The sequence below is a fragment of the Columba livia genome, chromosome 1 (assembly GCF_036013475.1).
Source record: "Columba livia isolate bColLiv1 breed racing homer chromosome 1, bColLiv1.pat.W.v2, whole genome shotgun sequence".
In the NCBI taxonomy this organism is placed as follows: domain Eukaryota; kingdom Metazoa; phylum Chordata; class Aves; order Columbiformes; family Columbidae; genus Columba; species Columba livia.
The window spans coordinates 119,313,185-119,340,605 of record NC_088602.1 but is presented as its reverse complement, the minus strand read 5'-3'; the positions used below and the strand labels follow the sequence as shown (position 1 = coordinate 119,340,605).

Below are 27,421 nucleotides of genomic sequence, written 5' to 3'. Positions count from 1 at the left end.
TGCCTTCAAGTGTCATCAACTTCTGCATCTTCCTACACCTTAGTAACACTAAACCGTGTCCCTAAGAACCTCATCTAAATGCCTTTATTGGTGGAAATTTCCCATTTCCATGGCAAGTACACAGGCAAGCTATCACAGCAGCTGTGGCACTGGCTAAAACACCAAAGCAAGCCTGGTTGTCATGTCCCCTTTCCTAACCTCATATATCTCCAGGGCACCGGGACTTCCACTCCATGCCAACAAGGTCTTGCTGGGTGTATCGATACTGTTAAATGGATACTTAGCCTAAGCTCACAGCAAGGTCCTGGTTCCCCAGAGGCTTTGTAAGTGTTGCTTTGCTCCCAGGCTCTTTTGCATCGACCCAGCTTATTTCATCTGAGATAAAAATAAACTAAGGTGTAGTTTTGGAGACAATTTCAGGGATCACACCCAAACAACAACATGGACGAGTCCGAGTCAGGCTTGGGTCTCTGTTCTGTACAGTTACTCCAACATTATCCCAGGTGGCTTTGTGCACTCAAACTCCAACACATGTACCAGATAATGCAACATATGCCCTCAGCATCATAATCTTAAAACACAGCTCTTCTAGGCTACAACACTGCCCTCACTGTGAAATTAAAACTTAATTAAGCTATGCATACGTCAAGAGGAAACATGTGGCCAGTTGCTGTGCTATGGAGATATGGCCAGCCTACTCCGAAGCAACAAGGTCTGAGCAGGTTAGACACAAGCCATCAGGCAGCTCTAAGGCCTGGGGGCTGAGGATCAGTCCCTGGAACAAACGCATTTAGCAACAAAACTGTGCCTATGAAAACACATTGTTCCAGACACAGTACCCTATATCCTCCCACTGGTGCCAACAATATGCAACCCTTGGTGTTTCCCTAGGTCTCAGCAGAGAGAATAGCCTCCTGCTACCAGTACCTTTCTTAGCCAGTCAATACACCAGAAGTGTCAGCAGCAGATATAAAAGGCCTTGTTCACAACTTGATTGCCATTGTACACCTATAACTAACTCTATATTATGCACAACAAAGATGGATTTCAATGTAATATCTATGTAAATGATGATGCAATCAATGTTTTATCGATTATGAGTTACTTCTTTTCAAGACTGTTACATATTTCAACCACTGGGATGAATGTACACAGTGGGGGAATTCAGATTGCATGAAAAAAACATAAATCTGAAATTCCATAATTTTCAAGTGCTCAGCAGCCAAAAAAATATTTTTAACTTTTTGTATGGCAATGGACAGGTATGTTTTATGACTCTCCTTCAGTTAAATACAAGCTTTAATTTGCTTCTGTTTTTAAGATATGCAGAGCCTGTCCTCATACAGATATACAGCTATATATATAAAAATCTGCATGTATAGGTATATATGTAGAAAGTATGCATACAGCTACTTTCATTTCACACATACAAAAGTGTCTTCCTGATTTTATTTTGGGAAATATTGTATTCTAGAGATAAAGTAATAGAGACAGGAAGTTATACAAAGAGTTACCTGTAATTAAGAAGTAATGGCAGACTACTTTTTTGTTCTTCCATGGAGTGATTATTTTCTGATCTCCCTAATCCATCTTAGTCATTCACTCAAATCTACAGTGCAACGATGCCAAGGTCAAATTTACTCTTTCTATAACGTTTAGCAAGCTTGTTAGTATTAGGAAGTCGGGAAAATGAAGTCATGAGCACTCTGTTATTCCTCCTGGGGTGACTGGGACATGACTGCATTTTGAAAACCCGTTCTGAGAAACTGATCTTCTGATTAACCTGGTGGGATTGCAAGGCCAGACACATATGAGAAAGGGCTTTCTGAAAAGATCCAGACTCAGAAAAAATAATGTTTGTTTTACTTAGAACAAATCTGTAAAACTTACCAAGATCAAGGTAGATGCCTGGAACAAATGAGTTGAGAAAAAACATAAGAATAACACATCCCAGCACAGCCAGGCATTTGATGAGAAGAATTTTGTCTGTTATTCTGTGCTGTAGACAAGAAGAAAAAAAAATTAATAATTGTATTACAGAAGGAGCTAACTATTACACATAGAGCTCACAAAGCATGGGTGAAGCGCAAACTTCTGTTCCTATATTGCATATTCCCCTTCAGCATAAAAGACAGAAATATTTACATTGAAGCATTTCAGGCATACCTAGAAAAAAAGGAATCTGTGGCCCAATATGATCTGAGATACAAGTAGCTAATACCTGCTGAATACATCCAGCTGTGTTCAGCTACCGCCATCACAACTTCAATAGAAGTAGGGTTGAAATGCAATTCCTACTACAGAGGGTACTCTGGTTTCATGACCCTGGACAAAATCAGCCTTTTTTGCACATATGCCTTGAAAACCTATAGCCTAGCCCAGAGGTCAGATCTTTCATGCCTCCAGTACAACTCTCGTGGGCCTGTCAAGCCCATAATCCTTGTGCAGCTTCTGCACCCCCGTGCCCAGCTTCTCCATCTGCATGCCAAGCTCCTCACCCTCCGTCATGGCTCTGCTTTTCTGCTCTGACCTCACTTTTGCCACCAACCCAGGGAACCACCTTCTCCCAGCCTGAGTTCCTGTCTCATTTCACATAGTTTAAAGCTCTCCTAAAGTACAAGTAAGTCTCTGTTCTTTAAAAAAGTTTTCTTTTATGCAGTGCCTTGAAAAAGTGTAAACTCTAATGAGAAATCCTGTTGGTTTTGTTCCCTTCTGGTGTGACACGTAGGACAGTGATGTCCCGGTCAAGGACTTGAGCTCCCAAACACAGTTCTGAATTCATTAGTGATGCCAGTGAGGTGAAGAGAATGTGACATTTAGACAATTAAATTTAGGTGTACTTAATCCCACTAGAGAGTTTACATCTCATCAGCAGAAAGACTTAGGCAGTGTTAAAGTGTGCACAGCAAAGAGGACGGGATTTATCCAAGGGGTTTATCTCTACTTGAATAATAAAGCAGGCATGTCATAGACAGTGTAGTAAATCAGACTTGGTATTCGATACATCAGCAGGAGTGTACTCTACTGTCATGCATCGCGACTATAAACAACCTATTGACAACTTCTGAGTCTTTCTGGCCATGGATTAAAAATTTAAGAAAACATTGCTGCATAATACATTAATCATTTAAATTGTATTTTTCTAAGGAACAAAATTATAAAACCTAACAAAAACTCACAATGTAGTTCAGTAACCTCAGCCCACAAAGCAGCTCACCAGCCTGTCTGTTAGCTTTTCTGTTATCATGAGAGCTATTAAATTTACATGAGATTCAAAGCACTCTTTCTGTATAAAGGCACAGGCCTGCTCACACAGATAGTGACAAGAACTGTCATCTATCTACTTACTTTTTTCTGGAGTTCCTGAATATTTGTTTCCCAGTTTCTATCTTCTTGTGAAATTTGCCTGAAAGAAAACGACACCTGCTTTTTTCCAGAGTGAAATTAAAGCTCTGCCAAGACCATTGGAATAAATCCCTCTCATCACAAATAGATCAACCTTTCCCCCTTATGGAGCAACTATTACCACAAAGGAGTCATGGCCTTCTTAGAAGCAGCAGCAACATTTTTATGGGACTTCACACTAGAGTTCACTTCTATAACACTCCAGTAATTCACAAACCCTTCATGAAGAATACAATAGGCTTGGAAAGAGCTGGCCTCCAGAGTATGGATCCCAGCATAGGATCCAGCTATATGCAATACCTAGTTCCCTTGGCAGTTTCAGAAGTGGATGTATGCCCTGTGGCAATAAAACAAGGGTCATGTGCTAATATCAACAAGTCAGAACACATATATTTTATATTTGCATTTTATAATGAAGTTTTTTTAAGATCCAAATAACTTTGTTGTGTTATCAGCATAGCCAGCCCTCCAGCAAAAAGCCTTGGGGTTTGCAGTTCAGGAGTGCTGTTGTTAACACTAATGAATTTTTACATTGCTGTAAATGTACTGTGCTGGAGGAATCCCGATTTTCAAGATTAAATATGCAATTTTTATTTATACTTCAGAAGTATCTTCTTTAGAGTGTCATGAAGTTTAATAATCTGCCATGATCTCTTTTAAAAAGAGGTGATTCTAACAGCCATTGTTGTCTTCAAGTAATAATACAGTCATTCCATTCAAAGTGCATAATATCAGCAAAAATTTTATAAACAAAAACCACCTCATTACTAGAAGAGGTTAAGAAATCATATCTTTACATGTCCTTGTCCATGCTGCCTATTTAACATGTTTAATAATAAAAATTAATTATTTCAGTTTCATTTTAGTCAGTCACTTTCAAAGTATTTATCACTGCTATTCTCAGTCATCAAATTCTATAGCGCAACAGTTGTTTTTGCCAGAACATAAACTAAATAAGGTTAGCATTTTTGTCAGTCCCATTTATAAAAACTTTCCCTTTTCTGTACATGAACAGTTAATTATGTCCACAGTCATGTTCACATCAAAGATTTGATTATGAAATTACTTAAAAATTCAGCAATTTACTGGTGATATATTTTTCAAACTCAACAGTTCATTGAAAAACACTTAAATTTTTCACTCAAAAAAATATTATTTTACTATGCTGAAGTCACTATTACAAGGAAAAATCTAAATTTTTCTAGTGATGTATTTATGATCTTTTTAAATCAAAAACTACCTTAAATTTCTAGGCCTTAACATATGGGGCACATTGACACGCATTTTCCAGACCTTACACATCAGTGTCATCCTAAAACACTTTGTGTTTAACTGAGGCTGAGGATGAGTCTTCATGTCTGCCCCAACATGCCTCTGATCAAGAGACAGCTAATAATACCGGTATCATTCCAGAGAAGATCCTTGAAAGCCTTCACTTTTAGCTCAGCCTAAAATTACTGGAGGTAAGTCCTCAGCCCATTGACCAAACCGAAATATCAGCCCTGATGTTAACAAAGCCACACCATCATCCCTGGCTGTAGGCCGAGATGAGAAAGAGCTCTCTGCCTGTGCCTGGGGTTTGTCCCTGCCGAGGGTCAGAGCAGAGGAGGTGGGACATGCTGGTCCTTGCTCACCTGTGAAATGTCCTCAGCTTCTTCCTCAGGAGCGTCTCCAGAGTCAGCACCTTCTGCATCAAGAGGCATTTCACAGCAGTCTCCTCTCTGCTGGCCGGGTTAATGCGCTGTGCGGTCAGTCTCCAAACATAGATCTCATGTTTCAGCTCTAAAAAGAAGCAAAATCACTTGTCTTAAAGCAGGTGTGATTCATATGAAACCAGAGATGCACAAAATATGTGTAATGCACTCTGGGCTCAAAGCTATTAAAATTATATGAATGGTTTCCTAGCAATTTTCCAAGTAGGAAGTTCCTCTTACCATTCATTTTGCAGAGCTCAAGGGAATGGAAAATATACAGAAATATTTCAAAATTTTAAATAAATTAATCCCAAAGTCCTTTTCCAAAGAAAAAGAAGCACTGTCTTTAAATGCCTGCAAATGCCTTCCACAAGGTTTAGTGCTAAAACTATATCACATTTATTTTTCATCAGAAAATAAACTGTCAATACACATGGTTATACTGCTAACAAGATACTAATCACTTTGTAGTTAGGAATTACAGCAGATGCTCCTTCACCGCATTCAGAATGGACATGATTCCATTCGCTCTGTGTTCATACAAGCAATTCTATCTGCGTTAGGCAGAACTAAAATTTAACGCTGTCTCATGGAGTATTGTTTAATAGCATTTTAAATGTTTCCTAAGAGGATTTAATTCTTAGGCACTGAAAATACCTATAAATACAGCTACCATCACCTGTGTGCAGACCTGGATTATATCTGAACCTGTGTAACTTCAGACAGGCTAATTAACACCTGAAATAAGCCTCCAAAATCTAGGCAGGATTTTCTACATGTTTTGATTTTTTTCTTGCCAGTATTTCAAGGCCTTGGAGAATGACTGAAAAGCATGTATTCCTATTCAGGAAACATCTTAGACTGGGTATGCCAAAAAAAAAAAAAAGCTTTGGATCTTCCACAAAATCATTAAAGAAATAAAAGTAGAATATTCATTCAGAAACTGGGTGTTTCCTAACCCTTCATTTCTGTTCCACTCAAATTACATGTCACTGAAGACAATGTATTAGGAATTCATGGCTTTATATCTTAAGATCCCCATTCAATGAGTGAATTGTTCTTGTCCCAAGAAATGGATGTGGAAGTCTTTGTACCATGTATACAAACTAAAAACATTATTTATTAAAAAAAAAAAAAAAAACATAAGATATATTGAAACACAGTTTGATGTAGGCAGACACTTGCACCTGCAAATCCTTAGTAGTTTGTGGTATCTACTATCAAAAAGAGCACTAAATGTGTTTAGTTCCCCCACTTTCTTTGTGACCGGGTATTTATAAAGATAATACAGTGAATGACGTAAAACTGACCATAAGAGGGAATTAGACTTTACAGAAACTCAGATATTTGGAAACAAAAGTAAGCCTGTCCAGAGCCTGCATAATTGACACAAAAAAGGGATCTGAACAGCAATTGACTCATGGTTTGTATGGTTCATAATCATAGATGAGCACACATCCATCAAAATGATAATCTTTGCCTGAGCTTTACAGTGCAAGACCAGAAATTCAAATTCACACTATATAAAGCGTGGCTAAAGCTTTTCCTCCAAGAACGGATTCATACCTGAACCACAGATACCAAAGAGGTGCAGAATCTACCACTTTTCTATGTAATATATTTGGTGATTCTTGCCAGAAGCATAATCTGTAAGTAAATTACAGTAAAACATAGATAGGTCCTGCTTATCAAAGGATCCATGTGCCTTTGTGTGGAGACCCTGTCCTGGCCATCATTTATGTTTTCATCATTCATGACAAACACAACAGTATCAGCAGTGATTTCTCCATTCTTTTCCAGAACAAGAAAATGCCAGAGCTTTAGGCCGCAGCTGATCTTCTGATCTTCACTATAGGGGAAAAAAACAAACCACACCAAACCAAAACAAAACAAAAACACTCTTTTTGAGGATTAGAGTGGATGGGAGCTGTGCAAAACCACCTTATTTTAGACCACAGAAATTGTGGCTTTTTTTTTATTTAATAAAATGGTGAGATTAAACTTTAAGTCTCTGAATTTATAAGCAATGTAATTAGCAATTTCTAAAAGAAGTTACTGACCATGTTTGGGGTATACTTCAGCTCCACATTTTGTGCTCAATGAAGAAACCAGCTATTTCAACTGGCAGCTTCCACATCATGGCATCTACCTTGAAAATGGTCTGAAATTGTGATCTAGGAAGTTGTTCATTCCCATATAGATGAGCAAGAGTAGATGGAGAAACGTTGGAACATAGCTTTCTTGCACACTCTCTTGTGCAATTTTCCAGGTGACTTTTTTTTTTTTTTGGAAAAGTTTCCTGAGCTTTTAGGGGTGAAAGAAATATTTCTGTGATCCTACATGCTGCTTTAGACTGAAAAAGATAGAAACTTCTGTATTTAATATAAGCAGGTGAAGTGGGTGAATCACCTCAGCATGTGAATAGTCTTTTCTGTACTGTTTCCCTATACAATTTTCAGGTTAATTGGACTTTGAAACTGTCTGTCATCATCAGCCTAAGAGAAAGAGTGGTTTTTTGTCTTTTTCTCTGGCAAACGCTCATGAAGAATGATTATCCAGCTCACCATCCTGCTTTTCAGCAGCTTGTCTTTGCTGCAAGACCTTTCCTGATCATGTCTGTTCATCCTGCCATAGCATTTCATGCCCTCATTTCCAAGTGAAACTTCACCAAGTGTCTTCCTGATGGAGGAAAGTTGAATCTCTCATCATCTAACCAAGATGCAGATCCCCAGCAGGTATTTGTATACAAAAAATCTTTATCTTCTCTCCTTCAGAAAGGGGCAGCTACTGTCACTGTGTCTGTGCCACAAATAAACCCACAGAGCAGATAGGTATTTTCAATGAAATTTATAGTGCTGTTTCATATCTGAAGTGCCATGGGGCTAATCTCTGGGTTCAGTAAGGTCAGCCTGATGCTTTCTAGTCTATTTTTAAAAATATACACTTTTTTTCACATGGTTTTGATCTTGTCTTTATGTACAGCAAGTGCATGCTTGATTGTTTAGTCCTTAGTTTTTTAAAAATCGCAAGAATGTGACCATCCCACTTTCTGTGGAATTTACTTCAGAGCAAAATGTCCTTTGAAAATCAGAACAATCAATGCAGTAGCAATTTGTGAAGAGGTTTTCTAGGCCATCCCACAGAATGTTTCTCCTCTTTCTCTTTCGTGCATGCTCTTATTGTAATAGCCCATTATGGTATCAGGTGATGTGTGTGCATCAGCAATAGTTTTTGCTTTGAAGGAAATATAATGCAGGACCCTTAGAGGTCACTGAGAACACTGAACCTGGCCAAAAACCTTTGGGCCTTTCTATATTCCTCCCATTTCAGGTCTGTAAACCCTAGAGTTTGGGAACATCTAATATTTTATGACATGCTGTGTTACACATCATGGACAAGGGCTTAATGCAACTTCAGGGTCTTACAATCACTTTGAGATTATGGCTAAGGCAGCATAAACACAGCACTTGACTGCCCCTGAATGGGCAGGTCTCACACCTCGTTTTCCCATGCCCATAAGCTCTTGTCCCCTCCTCAGAGGGGATCTAATAGTCCTGCTGTATGAGGGCGAAGTCACTCCACTTACCTGTCCAACAAAACCCAGTCTGCAGGTTTTTCGCAGAGTTAGTTTCATTGGTGGATCAGCATACTAACCAATTTATCTTATCATAGCTAGGTCTGTTGCTAATAATTGAAACGGTATGTGTGTGTGGCATGTGTCTTTCACGGCAGCCTATCACTAAAGCAGGTAAATTAACATTTAACTGCAACTATAATAACAGTAGTTAAAGCAGTATAAGCAAGGCAAAGTTTAGTGTGCAGTGATACGGACTAAAAGAAGACAGGAGAACTGCACCTCACTTGGGGAATTCAGACCATTATGATATTAAAATCTTCGTGAACATGGTACTGCTCATGAAGCCCACAAGGCAGCATGTCAATATACCTAATATTTTTATTTCATAAAATTTTTCCTCTTTTCTTTTCCAACAAGAAAAGAAAAAAAAAATGGCTTAGTTCTAGGATCACATAAATAATCAACAAACATGTCAACTCTATGCTGCTAATTTGTTCTGGTTTTGTCATTGTCATATTTTACCATGGAGACCACAGATAAAATGTCCCAGACCCAGTAAATTTGATGGATTTTCAGCTACTGACCTGAGATGTGACATTTTAGAAAACATGAAGTTCCATTTAAACATGAAGTTTCATATTCTTCCTGCAATCTGATAATTAATAGCCAGACTGATTTTTCATTTAATCACACATTTCCATCCACCTGACTGCCAATAACAAAGGAGACATCCTCAAAAACTGACTATAATTAATTCACAGCTTCATAATTTGAAGAGGACAGTCTTGTTAATTGAAGATACTCAGAAGAGCATGACCAACCTTGATGAGATAAGAATTATCATAAAATGGCAATTCTTAATTTGCAATTGTACTAAATGCTTTAACTACTTTTCTGCAAGCAACATGAATTTGCACTCCTGGGCTGGGACTAACAACATGCAAAGCATGTTCCTCTGAATACATTTTTTTCTCTCTCCACATGCTATTGTAGCTTAACTTTTTTTAAGCAAAGCAATTATTTTTCTTAGCTAACTTCTTAGAGCAAGAATACTTCTGTTTAAATGTTAACTGAAAAGCAAATTAAGTACCATGAATTATAGCTTAATCTAGTAATAATAATATCTATAACCTTTAGTAATTTTTAAAATCCCTGATATATAATTAATCCTCTAAGCATTATTAGACAGTAAGTGTCATCTCCATTTAAAAAGCACAGAAACTAAGTGAAACCCAAGTGTAGAAAGAATTCACCTCAAGTCATGTTCCAGCTAAACAATTTACGCCTCTCTCCTAGGAAACAAGCATATGTCTCTAATTAAAGAAGAAAAAAAAATGCCTGAAATGTCCTTGTCTTTATTTTTTTGAGTAATCCAGTTTATCAATCATGGATAAAGGTAAGCAGGGGCATAAAGGATGCAGAGCCTTCAAAAGTGCAATAAAACACACATTGTCATATCCAGCTAAACCCTTGCCAAGGAATGCAAGAAATCTGCACAATGCCGCAGAAAGCAATATGGAGCATTTATACAAGCTTTCCAACTCAGTCTGACAGCTGGGGCCCCATTTGGTCTCCTAATGCCAGTTCAGATGCCCAGCATGGGCTTGCATCCATGTCACAGGATTTACAGAATATTCTCATCCCTGCAGCAAAGCAGCTGAAGCCCAGGCAGAAAACTGCAAAGCTCAAATGGTGCTATGCACCCAAGTCACCTCCCAGGAGTGTTCTTCTGGGCAAGCTGGGTCAGGCTGCAGCAGCCCCAGGAATCAGGCTGTTCAGAAAGCTGCAAAACAGCAAGTATCCTTCTCCTTCAAAATGTAACTGGAATTTTTCCTCGCTGTGCCTAGGGTTTCCCCCTGTAATTTTAGCTACTGAAAGAACCTACACCACTACAAGCCTACCCCTTGTATTTAATAAGAGAATAGTCAATTTAATACCTCTACAGTGGTCTCATAACACTCAGATGGAGTAATCTGTATTTATTAAAGAGGGTTAGATCTCTCAAAACATTTCAGGATAGTTGATTAAAGACATATATAACTCTTCAGCTGGTTTGTCCCTGAACAAGGGAAGGGATCTCTCTCACGTGACACAGGCTCTGTCCTCATCCCTGGGTAAGCCAGACTTAGAGACATAGAGTTAATTCAGTCCTTGTGGTTTTGCCCCTTAGTTTCCTCTACTGCAGTTCCCTATCTTTTAAAAGCGGAAATCTGAGTATATTTAGGTTTCACATGCGCTCATTAACACTTGCCTAATGTGATCACAATACTCTCTTCTGTTACACTGAGAATGGCACAGGGTCATGAGAAGTAGAGCCACGTACTTTGAGCATTCATTTACCTAACATTCCAGTGTAGTTTGTTTCAAAAAATTTTCAGCAGGTTTGAAAGCTAGAAAAATAATTCCAGTTAACTCACTGTCAAAAAGTTTTAACTCAAACCACCAGATTTACCTATGAAAACCAAATAATTTAGTCCGTGTTTTGCACTAAAGTACAAGTCCCACAACCAAAAATAAAGTCTGTTAAATTCATTATCCTCTGCTCAAAAGTGAATAGATGCATTCTAATCATAAAACATTTTGCATCAGGCATAACTAATCCTGAGGTCCTTTCAATACCAGCAAAAAAGAAGGGAAGTAAAAAATAAAATAAAATAAAATAAAATAAAATAAAATAAAATAAAATAAAATAAAATAAACCACTGAAACATGTTATTCCCAAAGTCCTATTAATGAAAAGAATAATTAAAAGATACAGTCTGAAGACAACAACTCCCATAATCCAAAAGATAGTGGCTCATCTAATGCATTTAATAGGGCAAAATGAAGGGCAAAATAATGAAGCACACTTCAGACTCACCATATCTTTTAGCAACCGGTTTAAATGTAAAAATTATGACTAATAACTTCAGCTCCTTTTGATAAATAAAAATGGCAGGAATAATCTAAAAACCTGTCAAGGTTACACATTTATTTGAAACATCATCCCAGTGAAAGCGCTCTGCAGCAAACAGATACTGAGCAGGTGTTAAATTAACCTAAATTGTTCTCCTAAGCTCTGTATATCAGGAAGATCTCGTGAGCTTCAGAGCCATTCAAGTAAAGTGAAAAATGCTGTCGTAGCTTCACCAAAACACTGTTAATTATAAGACCAGTGTATATCTGTATAATCATCCCACAGCTGTGGTATGTACACAAAAATCCTGCGGGCCAAGTACTGCAAAAGAAACAGGAGGTACCACCTCCTAAGTTTGAACCTCCCACCAGTGATTTTTCTATACTGATTTCCTTCTGTGAAAAATGTATATAATAAAAATAAGAAGTGCTGCTCTACTGATTCAAAATGCCACTATATTTTACTTCCTTTCTGCATAAGACAGGTAAAGTAATATTACAGTTGCCTTCTTCTGATGGCTATATTATCAATGCACTAAACAAATGAGACTATCATATTTCCTTATTTTGCAATGTCAGTATACTATTTTCATCAAGAAGACAGATCAACATTTTCCTCTTTCCAAGGAGAATACTCCATCAACTCTAAAGCAGTACAAAGTACATATGCAGGATTTGAAACATAAATGATCTAAAATGTTTGAAAGTAAAGTAAATAACTGCACTTATTTTCATCCCTGATCATTATAAGACCTATTAGAAGACCCTCTCTTGTTGGAGAAGGTCCAGAGGAGGGCCACTAAGATGACCAGAGGACTGGAAAATCTCTCCTGTGAGGACAGTCTGAGAGAGTTGGGGTTGTTCAGCATGGAGAAGGCTCCAGGGAGATCTTATTGCAGCCTTTTGGTACTTAAAAAGGGCCTATAAGAAAGATGGGAACAGACTTTTTAGAAGGGTATGTTATGGCAGGACAAGGCGTAACAATTTTAAACTAAAAGAGGGGAGACTCAGCCAGACATGAGGAAGAAATGTTTTACACTGAGGGCAGTGAAACCCTGGCCCAGGTTGACCAGAGAGGTGGTAGATGCCCCATCCCTGGAGACATTCCAGGCCAGGCTGGACGGGGCTCTGAGCAACCTGATCTACTTGAAGATGTCCCTGCTCAGTGCAGGGGGTTGGACTAGATGACCTTTGAAGGTCCCTTCCAAGACAAACTATTCTATGAGTCTATTGAAGCTGCAAATAATAAAAGATTTTTTTTCCTTACATTTTCAAGCATAAAACCATGACCCTCATAGATCCTGATATATTATCCAAAAAGGAGTATACACAAAGTTCGCAAGAACCGCATGACTACCTTGCTCCTTTGAGACTGAAAGTCTTCCACTCCCTTAAAATAAAAAACACAGTATGTACAGTTAGGATCTTAGATCCCAAGATAATTTGTAAGAAAGTTGCATGTTTTTGTGTGCTGTCATCTACAGCAGTAGAGTTAAAATGTTAACTATTCATCGTTAATGAAGAGGAGGGAAAAAGAAAAAAAGCTTTCCTGTTCCACATTGTTTTTCATGATACAAAAATGCTTCCCATATGTTCCCACGAATTTAGCACCTTGGGTGAAGACAGCAATGCATATTGCAAAACTGTCAACCAGATAGAGCTTGGAGTTGAATGCCTGAAAATATCTTGAACTATCCCTTTCTTTGATCATTATTCTACGCATAATCTGCCTGCTAGTTTTCTCACATGAACCAATTTGCCCACTACTTTCAACAGTTAAATTAAAATACCAAGATTGTTTTACTAGCAGCTGGTGAAGTACCTACACAGGTACAGATGTACCTCAGGACTGAGACCTTTCATTGTACTCAATCCAGACAGGTACTTGAACCTCACTGATTCTAGCAAGAAATGGTTCCTATGGTTACAAATATGTTAGTAGTTACAATAGGGCTAAGAACTGTTCCCTGACCCTGAGCAGTGCACATAGCTGTACTGATGCTACGTAACTCCTTACCCTGGGTCCCCTCTGTGCTCCTGTCTTGTCCTTGTGGCCCTGGACATTAGTATTATTTTATGTGGACTTTTTTCAATTCAGTTTCAAGCAGCATAGGGGTTGGCTTGCAAGTCATGAGAATAGTTCTTCTCCAGCATTAAGCCAAAAGGTTTTACGTCACACTCCAGGGCATGATGTTAGGGCATGCACAACTGTTAGAGGATGCGGAGGCCACCCAGGCACCCCATGACCTGAGAAAAGAACAAAGCTGTTGCCCCCTTAGCCACGGCCAACTGCCCTGGGGAGCATTCCCTCAGGCAGGCATCTCAGAGCTATGACAGGCAAGGGGCTTCACACAGGCAAAATAGTGACAGCACTGAGCTATACCTTGTGTTCAGTTACAATTACAGTTGGTGATACCTACGCTTGGTCAGTCTTGCGCAGCACAAAGTACTATAGAAGACACTATGGGACACAGAGGGGAAAACTTACAGGACATTAAATGAGTTTTTTCAGTTTTACATTATTTTCTCTCTTGACCTTTACCTTATCTGTGTCATGCTTTGGACATTTTCATGCACACAAGGCCCCATGTGAGCAGAACTTAGCCAAGTCCAGGAACAATGCCTGGACTTCTTGGGTCTGCAGCCACACAGTCCTGACAATTGCACATGCCGGACAACCCTCAGTTATCACTCCCCCGCTTCTTTCTTTTTCTAGGCATTCTACCTTTTCACTGCCAGTTTTGCAGATCTTTTTCTCCTCCTTCTCCCCAATTTCTTCTCTTGGAGAAGCAGCTGTAAAACTCCACATGGAAGGAAGAAACAGATTTGCTCACTCATCTGGTTACCACATTTCACGTCATGGGAAACAGCACTGTCTTTTTCACACATTAACACTTTACATGACTACGATTAATTAGAAAATTCCTTCTGTTGTATGCTTTACATACTGGTTATCCTACTAACTGTAGCAGTATTTTCCCAGCTACTGCAGACAGTGAGCCACACCAGAGGGAATAACATGCTCCCCCTTTCCTGGCATCACCACTTCAATAGTGGGTTTCTCCTTCAGCCAGTGAAACAATCAGAAGTCGGAGCAAGCAACACAGGAGAAATGGGGAGCTGGTGCCAAACTAGTTGTAATGCTAAGAGAAAGCCCTTCCTCTTTGGCAAAAACTGCAGTAATACTACTTGTCACTGGACCATGTGGGTGCACTGACCTGGGGACAGCGACTTTCTCAAACACTGAAGTCTATCCACATCTCCACAGCTGGGACATAACAGTGTATTGTCATGCTACCCAGGGACTAAGCAATGTATTGCTAACCCTTAAGAGAGGTGAAAAACTTTGGTTTCAATAAAGAAAATATTCTAGGGGGAAGAAAGAGATCACCAAGTTTAATTCCTCTTCTACTTATATATTATTATTTCTCTCTTACATAGTCTTTTGGGAAACGGTACCTATACCTTCTAAACCTTCTCAGCTTACTGCCCTAATCCTAGCATCTTTTTCTACATCACACAGGACAAAGTGCAAGCTTATCAACTGAAAGTGGCACTCAAAAAAAGTCTTTAAAGTACCCTTTCATTCTTAAAAAGAAATTTATTTTCTCTCTCATGTCTGAGTTCTTCACATTCCTTTTTCTTCTGTAATATGCCCTGCTTCAAGCTACTGCAGGTAGACAGTAGCTTCTGGGAAATGAACATGCATTTTTTCTGTTGTACAGGTGCTGGAGCCCAATCTAAAAAGCCGAGTGTTTAAAGACATTGGCAACACAGAGAATTGAAATCAATCTACCAAAGTATCATCAGAATAACAGCATTGCCTGTTCTTAAAATTAGTGCTTATCCATTCTCAATAATCTGTGCAGTCCAAAGCAATAGAAAAAAGCTTAAAGCACATGGCATACAGTGAAAAAAAAATATGGGTAGAATAATATACCAATTAAGTATCACATATCTTGTTTAATTGCTAATTGAGGACAGGCTGAGGGAAGGCTGGTATTTAGTTGATTAAAACAGCTGCTTCAAACAAACCATTCAAAGTTATCGCAAATTCATGGCAACCTGAAATAGAAGGACACCTGAAAGGACCTTGGAGCACATTCAGCAAATCCAAACCATGACAGCTACCTCCTAATGGAGCTGTGTCGGTCGTTTTCTGTTCCCCTTTAACAGAAAATTTCAAGAGAAAGACTAGTGCTATAGCATTTGCTATAATTGAACAGCTACTGATTACCTTCACAGCAATGGAGGAGCAGCTGATTATGAGAAAGAACACATGGTATACTGATTGGAAGACTGCTGTGTCTGAACATACTAGGCTGCAAGTAACAAAGATTACCAAGAGATAAATTGAGGGAAATGTGCCAGCCCCTTATAAGTGTGCAATGTTTCACTTGCAAAAATATTATGCCAGTACTGTTCAAACTAATTTTAAAAATGTTATGCGTACTTGATTTCTTAAAAATCAAAAACACACGATTCAAAAAATTATAGATTAAAGATAATAATAATAATTTTATTTTCTAAAATGTATGTTCTCAAAATACTGCTATTATGTCAGAATCAAAATTACTCACAGTTGGCAGAATAAATTGGACTGTTTGGATATTTCTTATCTCAAGACACCTTGCAAGCTGGCACTTTTAAAGAAAATTAAAATATCTAATAACTCTAGTTATTCATGAAACTGTCCGTGAATCTATGACTTTTATTGGAAAATAAGAAATGAAGAAAAGCAAATTAATTCTTTTTAAATGAGAAAGTTAGGAAGTTACAGAAATGTGCTGAGTACCAAAGATTTAATAATATACTTCCAGGTAACAAAGAAAAGTAACCATTTTTATAAGGATGCGTAATTACAAAGGTTTTTATCTGGGAGATTTCAAGGGTTCGCTTCCTCCCCAACAAAAAGATAATCTCTTCCACAAAGGATTCTCCTTTTCAGCCCTGTGTAGAACAGGCGGGAACTTGCTCTATATTTAGCATTTTGATACAGGACCAGAGAATGGTTTGCATTGGAAGAGACCTTCAAAGGTCATCCAGTCCAACACCCCTGCAATGAGCAAGTACCTCCATCCTTGGGAAAGTGATGGAACAACTTATCCTGGTGCCATCTCAAGGCGTATCAAGGATAAGAGGGTCATTAGGGGCAATCAACATGGCTGCACCAAGGGAAGTCATGTTGGACCAACCTCATAGCCTTTTATGAAGACATAATAAGTGGATAGGTGATGGCAGAGCGGTGGATGTGGTCTATCTTGACTTCAGTATAGCATTTGACACAGTCTCCCACAGCATCCTTGCCACTAAACTGAGGAAGTGTGGTCTGGATGATCGGGTAGTGAGGTGGACTGGGAACTGACTGAAGGAAAGAAGCCAGAGAATCGTGGTCAATGGGGCAGAGTCTGTTTGGAGGCCAGTATCTAGTGGAGTGCCTCAAGGTCAGTACTGGGACCAGTATTATTCAATATATTCATCAACTACTTGGATGATGGAATAGAGTACACTATCAGCAAGTTTGCTGATGACACCAAGCTGGGAGGAGTGGCTGACACACCAGAAGGCTGTGCTGCCATCCAGCGAGACTTGGACAGGCTGCAGAGTTGGGCAGGGAAAACATTAACGAAATATAACAAGGGCAAGTGTAGAGTCTTGCATCTGGGCAGGAACAACCCCAGGTTCCAGTATAAGTTGCAGAATGACTTGTTAGAGAGCAGCATAGGGGAAAGGGACCTGGCGGTCCTGGTGGACAGCAGGATGACCATGAGCCAGCACTGTGCCCTCGTGGCCAGGAAGGCCAATGGCATCCTGGGGTGTTTCAGAAGGAAAGTAGTTAGTAAGTCGAGAGAGGTTCTCCTTCCCCTCTACTCTGCCCTGGTGAGACCACACCTGGAATATTGTGTCCAGTTCTGAGCCCCTCAGTTCCAGAAGGACATGGAACTGCTGGAGAGAGTCCAGCACAGAGCCACGAAGATGATGAAGGGAGTGGAGCATCTCCCTTATGAGGAAAGGCTGAGGGAGCTGGGTCTCTTTAGCTTGGAGAAGGGGAGGCTGAGTGGTGACTTCATTAATGTTTACAAATATATAAAGGGTGAGTGTCAGGAGGATGGAGCCAGGCTCTTCTTGGTGACAACCAATGGTAAGACAAGGGTTAATGGGTACAAACTGGAACACAAGAAGTTCCACTTAAATTTGAGAAGAAACTTCTTCTCAGTGAGGGTAGCAGAGCACTGGAACAGGCTGCCCAGGGGGGTTGTGGAGTCTCCTTCTCTGGAGACATTCAAAACCCACCTGGACACCTTCCTGTATAACCTCATCTAGGTGTTCCTGCTCCGGCAGGGGGATTGGACTAGATGATCTTTTGAGGTCCCTTCCAATCCCTTACATCCTGTGATTCTGTGATCTTCAACTAGATCAGGTTGCTCAGACCCCCATCCAGCCTGGCCTGGAATGTCTCCAGGAATAGGGCAACTACCACATCCCTGGGCAACCTGGGTCAGTGTTTTACCACCCTCATTGTAAAAAACTTCTTCCTCTTGTCTAACATTGTTTATATCTGTGGTACAAAGTATACCATTTAGTCTCTCAAGGCTCTCCAGAGGCTGCCAGTTGACTAGAAATTATGCACTGTGGAAATACAGGTTTGGAAGAGCCACAGAGGCAAGCTGGAAAGAACTTGGAAAGTTCTTCTGCTCTTGATGAAATATCCTTCAGTGATCACAGACCTGGAAAAGATTGCTGAGAAGATACAGGGGAAGAAAGCCAGCAGTGAGTATCAGTGTACTATGCCTGTCAGAAGGGAAACTTGGCTTATTTCTAAGGCTAGATTGTGAACTCAATATGTTGAGTAAATGTTATCTGTTGTAATGCAGAACACCCTGGTATTCTAGCCTATGGCTATAAATGATGCAAAATACCCCTATAAATTTTGAAAGATATTTAATAATTCACATCAACACCTCAACCTTAGCACCAGAAAAAACATCCATTTCTAAAAGTCAGAAAATATCACTACTAGAAATAAAATCTAAATTCTTATTTAAAAAAAATATATATATATATATATATATGTATCATTCAGAGACTGAAAGGAGAGTGGGCACTTCCATTTGAGGACAATATTGGAGTAGGCACTATTCGGTTTCTATTTAGCACATATTCAATGTAGTGATAATAAAAATGTTTTCATGCTCACACTCACCAACAATTTCACTTGGTTCCTTATTGTAAAGTTTTTTGTTCCAGTAAAGAAGTCTGAGAAAAGGAAAGGAGACCAGAACAACAAGGCAGATACCAACAAACATATGTGCTGTGAAGGCTGCGAAATCCAATCCCTAGAAATAAAAATGAAAATCTAAATTAAAAATCAGTTATTTTCCCATATTACCTACAGGGAAAAGTATCCAACTATATGTATTTAAGCAACTAATAATAAATATAAACCAATAAAGTAAATTCCAAATATAGTTTATGCTGTATTTCATCTATTTCTAGGAGACAAGCCACATGACAATTTAATTCAGAGAACTAAAAAATAGGATCATGAGTTATTCTGAAATACATTTAGTGTTTCTGACACGGATAGAAAAATAAAAACCAAACCGAATCATTAACTTTCACTTTCATCACTTGAATTGCTGTAAATTCATTTAAAATTACACTGAGCCACATAAATAATTAATTTTTAATGACCAGTTTTTGTTTTAAACTGATAACGACATGGATTTTTATGACAATTCTATCTGAATGAAAATTTCATCTAAATTCACAAATATTCTTCTACAATAAAAACATGATTTGTCAATAATCTATTTATTTTTCTGCCTCCTTAATAAATGGACACATTTATTTACATTTTGCACAATGAAAAACTTTAATGAACATGTTCTCAAAAAGATTAGGCAGGATATATTAAAAAGCTACTGTTTCAAGCAATGAGAATGAATAGGGACAACCTGCCCTAAAACTTCGAAGTTAGCCGTGCTTTGAATAGGACATTGGACTCCAGGGCCCCTTTCAACAGAATTATTCCGTGATTCCATATTACGCACACTGTAGTGGATCCCAGTTATCCTTTGGGCTGGGATTTTCTGGAATAGTCATGACTTGCCTTTCCAAACATAAGTTGTCCATGATGCTCCAAGGCCAATCACATCCAGCGACTCTGGTAGCAAGGAACTGTCTTATATTCACAGAGCAGAGGCTGTATGAACTGGTGAACCCAGCAGAGCAGCCCTCTCACATTTGGAAGAAACATTGGTTCAAGCCCTGGATACCTCAGGTTGTCCAAACTGAATTTTCAGAGCATCCACAGATTTCCCAGAAACTCTAGAAAGTCATGGGCCCTCCCTGTGACACACCTCTATGTCTCTACAAGGGTAACAGTGACTTGCCTTTTACCTAATACCTTTGTGCTACCTATGAATTTTCTGTAATGCTAAGACAAATTTTAGAAAGCTATATTGCCTCCTACTGAAAGACTTTATATGGAAATGCCCCGGCCAAAATGTCCCTGGTTCAAAAAAGGAAAAGTTTCTCCATTGCACCACAGGGCACAAAAATAATACACAACACAAGAAACTGATTGAAGTCATAAAGAACTTTTGTACCCAGACAAAGATACTCTTGCAAAAGATCCGTAGTTTTCAGACAGTTAAATCTCAAACATAAATATACAGACCTAGGATTAGAATTTGGTTCTATTAAAAATACATATTTCAGCTTCATGAGCTAAAGATACCACCCTTAGCTGCTATTTAATGGTAGATTCCTTACCTCTTCTACTCTCCAGCCACTAAAAGGTGAAATTCTATACCTGTTCCTGTTCATTCACTGACCTTTCATTATAACCTGGCTACTGCCATTTCTTTCATGAAAGTAGAAAGAAGACTCTTCAGGAATTGGAATAAGATTATTTTAAGAACTGGACAGAAAAACGTGATACCACAAAGGACAATAATATACCATCATTCAGTTTGCCTGCATAACAGGTCAGCCAGTGAAATGTCTGACATTTCTACAAGAAAGACTTTACAAGTCAATTTTTATAAATGCTCAGAAAGGTTGGCCTCTGGGTATCAAGTGAGAGATTCAGAGCTACAGGAGACATTTCTATGAATGATGAAATCAACATTCACAAATTTAGGAAAGTTACAAATAACAATTAAAAAAATATATATATATAATTGAAATTTTGCGAAGACTCAATGCTTTTAAGACCTGCCCCCAAAGTATATAAATTACATATCCCCATGTATATTTCCTTAATTGCAGCCATTTTAAATGCATTTCTATATGAATTGCCTCTAAGATTGCAGCCAAAAAAAAAAAAAAAAAGAATCAGAAGATTTCAGCCAGAAAAATCATAATCCTTAAAAACAAGGTGAACTGGCCTTGATTTGGAAAATGCTCAGGTATTGACAATGTGCCATTAGAGAGCTCAGGAAGTATGCAAAATAAGTATTTCATTCTGTATGGTCTCTAAAATGACCTGGGGAGAGATAGAAAGCTGAAAGGAATTAAGCTGCAAAAACCTTGAATCTAGACCAGCATAATAACAATGTCTAAAGCTGACTGGAAAACATTTTATCTTCTGAAAAAAAAAAGACTGGGAAACAGCTAGTTGAGGAGCAATAAAGTAATTAGAGGTCATCAGAATATACTCAACCTAGAATTACCAGAATCAGGAAAATTACTTTTGCATTCAACCTAGTCTTAAAAAGAGCAGTGGACATAAAGCTTTTCTTACGCTGGCAGCAATGTGCCGATGTCATAAAGAAGGATGCCAGCTACCAGGCAGAGTATACCAGCAAAAATTCTCTGCAGAGATACTCAAGTATAAAGCTAATTGCTAATGTGGGAAATAAAAAAATAAAATAAAATAAAATAAAATAAAATAAAATAAAATAAAATAAAATAAAATAAAATAAAATAAAATAAAATAAAATAAATAAAGGCGAGAAATAGGAACTCAAAGAATCCTTGGAAACTCTCAAATTTAAATATGTGATGTCTCCATCATATGTTAATGGGATTGAATTTAAGTATATTATTGCAAACAAGCACAAAGATTTACAAAGTCACTTGCTTCTACCATTTGAATATCACACCATTTCCAGAGCAAAACAATTGTTCTTTCTTACTGAAATGTCACAATGCAGAAGATTCTTGAATAAAAAATAAAGCACGAGAAATGTGCTGCCTGAAACTCACAAAAATAATTTCTCTATGAAAACGAAAATCACATCAACCTAGAAGGCAAACTGAAATGCTGTGGTTAAGAAGGAGGTCTCAGGTTTGACTGATAGTTGAAAGGAATTTAAATAAGATGGACATCACAATGCTCTTTAAAAAAAAATAATCAGCTTTAACACAGCTTCATGTCGTAAGACCTAACATAAATGAGGCTTAGAAGTGATTTGGAGACATCAGTACAAGAGAAAAAAATTGTTTACTAGATATTTTGGTATCCTGTGCAGGAGCTCACCCAAACTTTTCAAAGAGTAGCTGGGCTGAGATTCAGAATTTTGCAAAACTTCTTTAATATCACCCTATTGATCTTCCTTAACTCTGAGATCCCTAGGGGAAAAGAAAATATGTTGCTCTGCTGCAACTGCAGAACAGCTTTCCAATTCAGCCGAAACAAATCGTTTTCTAACAGGGAGAATGCCTATTTCAGGTAAGAGCTTGCATGACAGTATTGTCTGTCACAGTGCAAGGCTGGGTTCAATTCTCATCCCTCACTCTTGGCTTTCTTTCCCATTTCCTTCACAAGAGACTGTGAGTGAAAACGAATCCTGACCATCACTAGCCTTGGACAACTTGTACCCTGTCGTGATGAGGAGGCTGAGGACTATTAACTTTACTCCTTTTTACGCCTGGTATCAGAAGGGCTCAGGTGAAAAACAGTTCACTGCCTACCCTGATGGTTTAGGCTGGTTGCTTAGTGCCAGCCTCTCTGCATCACACAAAGTATACTTTCAGGGAAGGAAAAGGCAAATTTCACACCAGACATTGTCAAGTGGCTCATAGTGAACTGACAGCTTCTGAAGAACTTCAAGAGACTAAAAGGCTTACTTTGTACCACAGATATAAATAATGCTAGACATGAGGAAAGATGTTTTTTGCAATGAGGGTGGTGAAACACTGTCCCAGGTTGCCCAGAGAGGTGGAAGATCCAGATCCAGGCCAGGCTGGACGGGGGTCTGAGCAACCTGATCTAGTTGAAGATGTCCCTGCTCATTGCAGGGGTGTTGGACTAGGCTACCTTTGAAAGTCCCCTCCTACCAAACTGTTTCATGATTCTATGATGCAGCAGAGGATAGCAAGATGGTGGTACAGTTACTTCATCACTTGTTCCTGGTCCCTTTCCCTCACCCTTGAAAGGGCATGGAACATCTCCATAGAGCCTACATTCACACACTTCGTGGCTGTGGATAACACATTTTGTACCTCCTGAGTTCTCTGCACTGCTGGGGCCAGCATTCAGCATTGTAAAAACACATTAAAGTGCTCCACATGCCTGATGCATACAACAAAATGTCATTTTCATAAAGATTTTCTTTTTCCTGCACAATAGACTGGAATAGAATTGACATGCACAATAGGCAAGAAATACTTTTCTTCCAGGAGATTTCAATCCATCAGATAAATACAATACATGCTTCAAATGTCCCTTACTTGAGGCTATGCTGATTGTGTTATATTTCTTCTGCTCCCTAGTCGACAGAAAATCTAAAGATTTTGTTTTAGCAAGAAAACAGCCTAAAGGTTCCACTGCCTACCAATTCAGAGATGAAACAGAGTGGGCATCTTTCCCTGGTTTATACATTTAAATGCAAAGTCTAATATATTAATTTCATATTAGGAGCAAGTATCATACTGTTTCCCTAAAATACTAAGTTTCCATCATCCTGATTGTTAATCTGTTTTTGCTTTTGGAGGTGTCAAATTAACTTCTAGTAATTCAGACTTTTCCAGAAGAAATCTGACATTTTAGAGCAAAGAGAAAGCAAAAATTATAGCTGGATACAGCAGTTCAGGGAGCAGAAAACACTGTCCTTCTAGCCAAAATGCCCTTTACTTAATATTTTAAAAATAATAAAACGAGGAAGAGCAAGACTAATGTATTATTTCTACACTGATTTAAACATCCCTTCTAGCTGAGTGACTGAGATCTACATTGTCTCAGCAGTGACTGCTCATGAGGTTGCTGAGCCAGAAATCACTGAAGGTTTAACACAGTTACATGAAGATAATACTTACCTGAGACACAGGCAAACATCCTTTTTTGTCTTGCAATATATTCTTTAATGATTACTTCATGCAGAGTTTGGAAAAAATCTGAAATTAGCCATAAACCTATAAATTTTATTTCATATTCCTTACCTAGGATTTAAGTTTTTCTTCAGAAAAGGAATCAATGAAATATTGACAGAAAAGGTAGGAGTTCTACAAATTGATTAAAAGTTTCTACAAGCTTGTATCCAGCAAACTCAACAAAAATAGCCTAGTAAACTATGGGAATCCATTTCATTTCAATCCAATCCATTTCAATCCTTCCCGTGCCTGAAATACCTTTATAGATATATACACAGGATTTTCTCTCTTCCGTTTTTCAGAATTGTCTACTTCCATTCATAAATTTTTGGTACCACAATTTTTCATGAAACATAATCAACTAAATATCACATCATGTTGAATTTCAGCATGAAGGCTGGAAGTCTCTGAAAGGCAGAAGAGCAGAACCTGATGGCTACCCATTTTCCAGGGAATTCCTTTTAAATGGCAGAAATAAGTGGATGCTGAAACCCTAAGATCCTCAGCAAACATCAGATTAACAGTACAACCTTTATGACATGCTAACAAACACAGTAAATAATCCAGTGGCTAGCACATGCTAAAACTGCCTTTGCTTTTCTCATTTCCTCTTTTAGGCAGATTAAAGCTCAATACACTCTTGCACGTTATGTTCACACCATTGTTTTGCTCTGGAGACCTATTCAACATCCATTCCCTAAAGAACTTGTAATCACAGCCTAAGCTTAGAGCACAGGCAACTTCTGATTTCAAAGCCATGACTGTAGATACCTGTGAGATTCCCAAATATAGTGGACTTAATATTCAAAATTTTGGAAAGCAACGACCCATTTTGAATATGTTCACACCCAATCATGCTTATAAAAATTGCGTTCTCAAAGTCTGAAGCACATATGTCTTCACCATGAAAACATAATTTTGCTAACAATGGCCTGTACTCTGAAGGTAGTAAAAAAATTTTAAAAGTTTTGTATTCACTGAATGAGTTTTCCATTTGTTCTTAATGAAAACTCTTATTTTCCTTCCCTAAAATCACAACATAAATACTATTTTGTGAAACTTCTTCCAAGTCCAAGAACAAGCAAGAATACAACAAATTTTCCTCTCCTATTATGCAAATGTTCCACTGGTTCCAGGCATGATGGTAGGGAATATGTCAGTATTATAAATTAACCATTCCTACAAAGAAAAAATCCTTTTGGCATCCATTTGTATCTCACGACAAATAATCAGACTTATCCCTACATTTTAATGAGTAAACTGTAACAAAAAATGTTATTTATTCAAGCACACTTTGAATAAAATATTCTTAATACGACATGAGTTTTCCCCAGAAGCTAGGGAGAAAAATCTCTCCAGCACTACAGTAAACAAAGACTAAAGCATTTCCAACACTATAACCCAATAACAACACCCAAAGTAATAAGGCTGTACTTCATTTCGTGTTGATTTAAAAACCAAGGTTTCTTAAGAAAGTGTAAACTTCCATAATATCTTACTAGTCTGCTTTTAGAGGTTGATGCAAAACAGTAAAACTTTGGGAAGCTTGGTAAAATTCTCCTCTTGATCACACCTAATAGAAAAACCGATCACCTACATAGTGCCATACGCTATTCAGCCTCCTACAGGGCCAGTTGTCCAAGTACTTCTGTATTTACTATGCAAAAATAACACTGAAAAGAAAGTGCAAGGGGATGAAAAGGGGGATTTCAATGACCATATCAAGGAGAAAAATTCCCTAGAATGGGAAAAACATTACCACAATGCTAAAAAGAGGTAAAACCCAGGTATTTTCTGTAAGAAAGCATCATAATAGATACTATTAAAAATACTGTATTAAGTGCTGGTTCCACTTTTACTTCACTTTTACTGCTTAAACACTTAAGAAAAATTATAACTTTTTCTTGATACAATCATAGCAGAGATGCCATGCATTTTAGAGGCAGATTTAGGGTTGATCATAAAACACTTCCTCACACCAGCATTTACTAGATGAAGTTTCAGAAACAAGACAACAGTGTCTATGTTTCTTCTCCTCCTGGAGCAGACAGACAAAATTAGGAATCATGCTATGAGTTAAACAGCACAGAGTGTAAGAGGCCAGATGGTCCCGTCCTCAGTCTTAGCTTTATCCAGTTACTCCCGTCAGTGCTCTCCCAGGAAAATCTCCTTTAGCAGGGGTGAGCCCTAAGCAGTGACGACCTAAGCCAGTCCATGTCATTCGGTCTCAGAGCCAAGGATAGGCCTTTGACCCTCTTTTATTTATATACAGAGGTGTAACATTTGAGAATATAGGAAAGAAGTAGAAGCTCCATGGTCCTGTGTTGAATCTGATATATTTTCTTACATCCTCATTTCTGTGGTGCAACAGAGATCTGAAAACAATCAGGAATGAAAACATCTGGAAAGTTTTTCTGCTTGTTTCAAACACAGAATTCACTAAAATGTCACATTTGCTAGGATATTTATATAATACATCTGAGTCCTCCTAAAATTATCAATATCTCGTTCAAGAGAAATGTAAAATTGTTCCCCTTCAATGTGATTGCTTAATTGCTTCCCATGTTTATAGCCACTACAGAGACTATGAGTTTCCGAGAATTTAGGAAAATGACCTGCATGGCAGGTGATAATTATTCTCTTTTAGAAAATAACAAATATTCTCTTTTAGAAAATATGGTTTGAATAGTTGCACAGATTTCAAACTGTAAAATTTAGCTATCAAATCCTCAACCAGGAATTTTACAGAGTCTCAAAACCAATTACAGCACGTTTCAAATATTTTGAAGGTAAACATTCAATTTATTAAACATTATGACCTTTCAAAGACATTTTCCAACCTGGAAAGTCCTTAATTAATTTGAGTGTATTCAGTTAATTAGAAGGCATTCTTTTTTGGTAAAGAAATAGAAACATAATTGACTCCAAATAAAAACTAGAATCTTATACCTACTGTTCTCTAACCCCACTTGTGCAGTTATTTTCACACTAGCCCATACACTACATTGAATTATTTTAAATGTATTTGTTTGGGGGGTTTACGACAACTGGACAAAACAGAAAACACATGCCTGGTGTCCTGACAAGACTTGACTGCTACATTACTGCCCTTCCCATCTTGCTGCTTGGTGGTGGTGGTGGTGCAGGGGCAGGAGAGCAGAGGTGCCCGGGCCCAGGAGAGGCTGCCCCCTCCATCCCAAGCAGACTGCTCCCTGCTGCCCACAGCACTCCAGAGACGGGTGACACACCAAGGGATACCAGTGTTGTCCCAAAAACAGGGTTCTTTACCCAGTGTGCATGCAAATGAGCTAAAATTAGCACACAGAAACGAGATACTGTTTTATTACAGGGTTGTGCAAGTGTGGATGCTGGAATAAAGCCAGCATGCCAGCAAGAAAAGTAAAAGGCATTAATTATATACAAAATTCCATCACTACAGTCAAATCCTAAAGAGCCAATTGGTTACACATTTGTATATTGCATTACATAATCTTTTTAGCATATAATGAGCAACATTCAGCTAAAGGAC

General features: G+C 38.3%; 1 protein-coding gene across 2 annotated transcripts in view; it reads right to left on the bottom strand.

The window, feature by feature from the left end:
• Nucleotides 1-27,421, bottom strand: part of OCA2 (OCA2 melanosomal transmembrane protein) — a 218,659-nt gene that overhangs the window by 81,787 nt on the left and 109,451 nt on the right. For both annotated transcript variants that reach the window (XM_065075251.1, XM_021287659.2), the window contains exons 15-18: nt 18,776-18,908; nt 5,040-5,187; nt 3,349-3,406; nt 1,891-1,999 (exon numbers count right to left, since the gene is read on the bottom strand). In XM_065075251.1, coding sequence (XP_064931323.1) covers nt 1,891-1,999; nt 3,349-3,406; nt 5,040-5,187; nt 18,776-18,908 — 448 coding nt within the window. The remainder of the gene's footprint in view (nt 1-1,890; nt 2,000-3,348; nt 3,407-5,039; nt 5,188-18,775; nt 18,909-27,421) is intronic.